Source organism: Triticum urartu, chromosome 2A, assembly GCF_056163025.1.
Source record: "Triticum urartu cultivar PI428250 chromosome 2A, HENAU_Tu73, whole genome shotgun sequence".
Lineage (NCBI taxonomy): Eukaryota > Viridiplantae > Streptophyta > Magnoliopsida > Poales > Poaceae > Triticum > Triticum urartu.
Window position 1 is genome coordinate 130,686,512 of NC_141874.1, and position 6,685 is coordinate 130,693,196.

General features: G+C 57.8%; 1 protein-coding gene across 1 annotated transcript; it reads right to left on the reverse strand.

The window, feature by feature from the left end:
- LOC147984264 (uncharacterized) lies at nt 1–1,295 on the reverse strand. The gene is made up of 2 exons (XM_087539722.1): nt 717–1,295; nt 1–633 (listed from the first exon to the last, which is right to left on the reverse strand). The coding sequence occupies exons 1-2, from the start codon at nt 991–993 to the stop codon at nt 566–568; spliced, it is 345 nt and encodes a 114-aa protein (XP_087395848.1). The 5' UTR covers nt 994–1,295; the 3' UTR covers nt 1–565.
- Nucleotides 1,296–6,685: the final 5,390 nt, after the last annotated feature.

The following is a 6,685-nucleotide window of genomic DNA, read 5'->3' on the forward strand; positions in this document are numbered from 1 at the left end:
TGGCCGCTTCACCGGCCGGCTCGACGTCTTCGCCTTCCTCTCCTTCGTCGTCTTCACCTTCATCGCTGGAAGCGATCTCCTCCGCCGAGTCCTCACCCTCTGCCGAGTCCAGCCCGAACCATTCCTCCGGCTGGGCAACGCCGTCGTCATTTATCTCAGGAGCAAAGGCGCTGATGTCAGTGCACTCGGCGATCGTCGAGGCACGCTGAGCGATAGCCGGCCGCACCTCCTCCATCTCCTCGTCGGCTTCCAGCCGCCAGGTGCGCAGCTGGTCCAGGTTCAGCTCGGGATACCAGGCTCGGACGAACTCCAGCGCCCGCCCAGCTCCAAGCCGGGCTGCCGATGCCTTCCAGGCCTCGAAGCGGCCAACCGCAACCTCCAGCCAGTCGGCAGTCCGACTCGGGGTGCGGGGAATCGCTTCGCCTGGCCAGAGGACGGCCAACACCTGCGCCCCGGCGCGCTGGAGGCGGCGGAGCATGCGGTGAGCCGGCTGCAGCCGGGCTTGGACCGCCAAGAGTTGCTCCTCAAGCGTCCGGCTCGCGTCCGGCGCGATTTCAGCCCCCGCCTACCGGCGCGCCTCGCGGTGGGCCTCGATGGTCTGGGTGGCAATGACGGAGTAGCCGGGGAAGTAGTCTGCACAAAGAACAAAAAGCAACACAAGTCAGAACACAAATCAGAGGGCAAGGGGCAAGCAAGGAGTGAGGAAGGCGGCTTACCATCGATCAGATCCTCAACCCGGCCGTAGCCCTCGCTCAGCGCTTGTTTTGCCTCAGCCCAGCCCGCCGCTTCGGTCTCGAACTCAGCTTTGAGGGCGTCCTCGCTGTCCTGCGCCTTCTTCAGGGCCGCCTTGTGGCTCTCCTCCTGGTCGGCCAACTTCTTGGCTAGGCGGTCACGCTCCAGGACTAAGGCGTTGCACTCGGCTTCCTTGGCGCGAAGGGCAGTCTGGGCCCCGCTGAGCTGCTCCCTCAAGTCGGCATTGGCTCCTGCGAGCATGAAGACAAAGGAAAAATCAATAAGGAAGAAGTCGTCAGGGAAGATCCGACCCGACTGCTCAGCAGTCGGCCCGAATCTCGGGGACTACACCCAGTGGGTGCGCTGACGCGCCCCCACAGGAGATGAACGAGACAAAGCACGCACTCCGGCTGTTGGTCAGGTCCTCGGTTTTCTGGCCCAGCTCCTGAGCCTGGGAGTTGAAGGCAGCAGCGCGGAGGTTATGGTATTCCTGGAAGATCAGACAGGATGCAAGAATAAGATAGCTGTCAGGACCTAGTAAGTTCCAAGCCGCCTGCTCAGCAGCCGACTCAGAACTCGGGGACTACACCAAGTGGGTGCGCTGACGCGCCCCCACGGAAGAAATCAAAAAAGCAAAACAACCAAGGCCAGAAGGCTCACCCGGATGACGACCCGCGTCGTGAGGAACTCTTGGGTATATCGATGCAGCGAAGCGGCCTGGGCTTGAAGCCGGTTCCGGACCTCCTGGGCCGCCGTGTTCAGCTCGGCCGTCCCCCCGCTGGGCGTCCACTCGGACGTGCTGACGTTGGCCGCCTCCAGGGCCTCCGCCGTCCGGCTGGCGCCCGCAGCTCTGTGCGGCTCCGGCGCGGAGGTAGCTCCCCCTGCGCGCCGGTGAAATGCCGGCTGCACCTCGAGGCCGGCCCCTGCCTCCGGCTCGCCCCCGGCCGACTGCTCTGGCGCCGCGGCTGGTTGGCCGCTTTGGCCCGCTCCAGTCAGCGCCGTCTGCGGCGCCTCCTCCACGAAGACCACGTGGTCCTCCCTCCTCTCCATCACCGATGGGTCTCGGTCGACCTCCTTCGACGGGGGCACGGGGATGTCGGGGGCCACGGCGCGGAGGGGAACGACGAGCTGCGGAGGCTGGTTGCGCGAGGCCTCCGCCTCCTTCTTCGCGTCTGCCGCCTCCACCCGGGCCTTGGCCGCCGCGTCGGCCTGCTCCTTCGCCGCCTGGGCGGTCCTTCGCTCCGCCGCCTCCAGCTCCTCCCGCGCCTCCCGTGCGTTCCGCCCCGTGGCCTCCATGAGGTCGGCGCGGGGATCCACGCGACGGGAGCCTGAGGACCCTCCAGTCGGCCCGACTACGGAGCCGCCAGGACCTCGCTCGAGGGAAAGCGGTGCCCTGCCCGGCGAGCAAAGAAAAGTTTAGAAGAGCCTCAATCGAAGAGGACAACAAAAAATACAAGACGTTTGACGCTTACGCCGAGATCGCCTGCGGCTGTTTCACTGCCTTGCGAAAGCGGGCCGCCTTCACGGCCGCCTCATCCCGCTTGGTCGCCGCCATGGAACCCTTGGATTTCTTCGGCCGGCTGCCGAAGTAGGTCGACGCGGCCCGGCGTTTTTGTGCGCCGCCAGGGGCAGCCGGCGCGGCAGACGGGCCCGCGCCTTGATGATCAAGTGCCGGCTGGCGGTGCGGAACAACTTCGACCTCGTCATCGTCCACCCAGTCCTCGAGGCCGGCCCCGAGCCCCGTGCCGCCTGCCTCGTCGCCTTCCCCCACGACGACATCTTCCATGGCGGCCGCTCCCAGGTCCGGATCATCGACGTCGTCCACCATGTGGCCGGGGAGGAGCTGGCGCTCTACCCCTGCGGCCCCGGCCGTCGGCGGAAGAAGAGGGTTCTGCTGAGGACAAACCAATTGATCAGAAGTCGGCCATCATGAGGCCGGCTACAAAAAGGAAGAAAAGAAGAAAAACTTACAGCAGGCGGAGGGTTGGCGCGAGAATACGGCCCCTTGCCGTATCGCCGATCCTCGGCGAGCTTGCGGTCACTGGACAGCGGTCACTGGACAGCGGTCAAGAACATCCTGAAGTACCTGAAAAGGACTAAGGATATGTTTCTCGTATATGGAGGTGACAAAGAGCTCATCGTAAAAGGTTACGTTGATGCAAGCTTTGACACTGATCCGGACGATTCAAAATCGCAAATCGGATACGTGTTTACATTAAACGGTGGAGCTGTCAGTTGGTGCAGTTCTAAACAAAGCGTTGTAGCGGGATCTACATGTGAAGCGGAGTACATAGCTGCTTCGGAAGCAGCAAATGAAGGAGTCTGGATGAAGGAGTTCATATCCGATCTAGGTGTCATACCTAGTGCATCGGGTCCAATGAAAATCTTTTGTGATAATACTGGTGCAATTGCCTTGGCAAAGGAATCCAGATTTCACAAGAGAACCAAGCACATCAAAAGACGCTTCAATTCCATCCGGGATCTAGTCCAGGTGGGAGACATAGAGATTTGCAAGATACATACGGATTTGAATGTAGCAGACCTGTTGACTAAGCCTCTTCCACGAGCAAAACATGATCAGCACCAAGGCTCCATGGGTGTTAGAATCATTACTGTGTAATCTAGATTATTGACTCTAGTGCAAGTGGGAGACTGAAGGAAATATGCCCTAGAGGCAATAATAAAGTTATTATTTATTTCCTTATATCATGATAAATGTTTATTATTCATGCTAGAATTGTATTAACCGGAAACATAATACATGTGTGAATACATAGACAAACAAAGTGTCACTAGTATGCCTCTACTTGACTGGCTCATTAATCAAAGATGGTTATGTTTCCTAACCATAAACAAGGAGTTGTTATTTGAATTAACGGGATCACATCATTAAGTGAATGATCTGATTGACATGACCCATTCCATTAGCTTAGCACCCGATCGTTTAGTATGTTGCTATTGCTTTCTTCATGACTTATACATGTTCCTATAACTATGAGATTATGCAACTCCCGTTTACCGGAGGAACACTTTGGTGCTACCAAACGTCACAACGTAACTGGGTGATTATAAAGGAGTACTACAGGTGTCTCCAAAGGTACATGTTGGGTTGGCGTATTTCGAGATTAGGTTTTGTCACTCCGATTGTCGGAGAGGTATCTCTGGGCCCTCTCGGTAATGCACATCACATAAGCCTTGCAAGCATTACAACTAATAAGTTAGTTGTGAGATGATGTATTACGGAACGAGTAAAGAGACTTGCCGGTAACGAGATTGAACTAGGTATTGGATACCGACGATCGAATCTCGGGCAAGTAACATACCGATGACAAAGGGAACAACGTATGTTGTTATGCGGTCTGACCGATAAAGATCTTCGTAGAATATGTAGGAGCCAATATGGGCATCCAGGTCCCGCTATTGGTTATTGACCGGAGATTTGTCTCAGTCATGTCTACATTGTTCTCGAACCGTAGGGTCCGCACGCTTAACGTTACGATGACAGTTATTATGAGTTTATGCATTTTGATGTACCGAAGTTAGTTCGGAGTCCCGGATGTGATCACGGACATGACGAGGAGTCTCGAAATGGTCGAGACATAAAGATTGATATATTGGACGACTATATTCGGACACCGGAAGGGTTCCGGAGAAGTTTCGGATAAAACCGGAGCACCGGGGGGTTACCGGAACCCCCCGGGGGGGTTAATGGGCCTTATGGGCCTAATGTGGAGAAGAGGAAGGGGCTGCCAGGGCAGGCCGCGCGCCCCCTCTCCCCCTAGTCCAAATTGGACAAGGAGGGAGGGGCGGCGCCCCCCTTTCCTTCTCTCCCTCCACCTCTCCTAGTTGGACAAGGAACGGGAGGGGAGTCCTACTCCTGGTAGGAGTAGGACTCCTCCTGCGCGCCTCCTCTAGGCCGGCCGCACCCCCCCTTGGATCCTTTATATACGGAGGCAGGGGGGCACCCTAGAACACACAAGTTGATCTTCGTGATCGTTCCTTAGCCGTGTGCGGTGCCCCCTTCCACCATATTCCACCTCGGTCATATCGTAGTAGTGCTTAGGCGAAGCCCTGCGTTGGCAGAACATCATCATCGTCACCACGCCGTTGTGCTGACGAAACTCATCCCCGAAGCTTTGCTGGATCGGAGCCCGGGGAGCGTCATCGAGCTGTACGTGTGCCAAGAACTCGGAGGTGCCGGAGTAACGGTGCTTGGATCGGTCGGATCGGAAGACGTACGACTACTTCCTCTACGTTGCGTCAACGCTTCCGTTGCGGTCTACAAGGGTACGTAGACAACACTCTCCCCTCTCGTTGCTATGTATCATCATGATCTTGCGTGTGCGTAGGAAATTTTTTGAAATTACTACGAAACCCAACAGCTCGGGCCTGCGGCGGCGTCCCATCGCGCGCGTGCGTTGGCAGGCTTTCCTTGCCGCGTGGCCCGCGGGGTGGCGTGCGGTCAGCTCGCAGGCCGACCCACGTTCCCGTCTACAAGATACGGAGCTTTCCGAAGACGGTGCGCATAAGCAAAGTGGGCTCCTCAGGATAGGAAGCTGACCAAGCTTCTCGTCCCTTTGTCAGCCTCGAAGCTCGATCAGCTTCGGGGACTACTGTCGGAGTAAACGACCACGGGTAGCCTAGCCGGCTCCCCCTGGCCCTTCTGAAAAAATAACGAGCCGATCCGGCCCTCAAGAATCCAAGACGTGGGGCCGCCTTCCCCTTGCCGGCTGTCTCCCAGGCCGAGTATCGGAAGGCGGCCTGGCTTTAGCCCTCATGAAGAAAGCCGCGGGAGGGCCGGCTCCAAGAAGCCGGCCGCGAGAAGCCGACTCCCACAAAGCGGTCAAGATCGTACCCTCGAAGTCTGCATCCACATAATGGCGATGTGGCAGGGTGTGGCTACAGTAAAGCCTGCCACCCCCAAATCCTGGAGCACGCCTGGCACAGTGCGCCGTACGGGGTGGCCATGACCCGTCCGGCGCGGCACTGTTGCCATGTTGACCCTGATGCCACCCACGACGGGCTGTCAGCGCGGCCCACGGGCGGTGGGCCCCTTCACGCAGAGAGACACCCGAAGGCGGCCAGGCCTCCCCCAGTCGGCCCAAGACAGGGCCGACTCCCCACAGCCAGCTTGCTTCCTCCGTTGAAGGAGACGCCCCATTAAGGAGACAAGACGAGGTGAGGCTACAGCGATCGCCCGCCGGGCGACGGCACTATAGCCACGCTTACCTCGGCGAAGCCCTCGTCACCAGGTTTGAGGCAATAGTAACCAGCCACCGACAAGGCCCTTGACAGTGGGGCCTGCCTGTCGACCAAGGAGCCGGCAGCCGGCGGGACCCATCAGCCGGCGGGCCCCAGCAGCTGGCGCAGAAGCCGGCGAGCGTAGACATAGACGGCTAGGGCCCACGCCCAACTGGATTACCATTGTACCCCCGGGGGTGGGCCTATATAAACCCCCGGAGGCACCCATGCAAAGGGTGGATCTGAGCTAGTTTTAGACACCGCATAGAGAGGAGAGGAGAGCTAGTCGTGCCCTTCTTCTTCTTCTCGCCAAACAGCTCAAGGAGCATCTTGTAGCCACTCGTTCATCTAGTGATCATGCGGAGACCCCGCAAAGCAGCAGTAGGGGTGTTATCTTCACCAAAAGCCCTGAAGCTGGGTAAAATTCGCCGGCGTGCATGTTTTCGCCTCATCCCGCTTCCAGGCACCGGCGACGTCTTACTGGCTCCCACAATGATAAGCCATCCGTTGGCATATGTCACACCTATCACCCGACATTTTCCTTCCCTTCTAGCTTCTCAAATGAGTCATGTCATCTTACCTAATGATTTTTCTTTCAGCATGTGATCGATGCTGCAGTGCTGCCTCATCATGGAGATAAACTCCTTGAATTAGCCTCATCGATCACATTATCAATAAACAGGAGGGTGGCCTATATATATACACGAGAAAA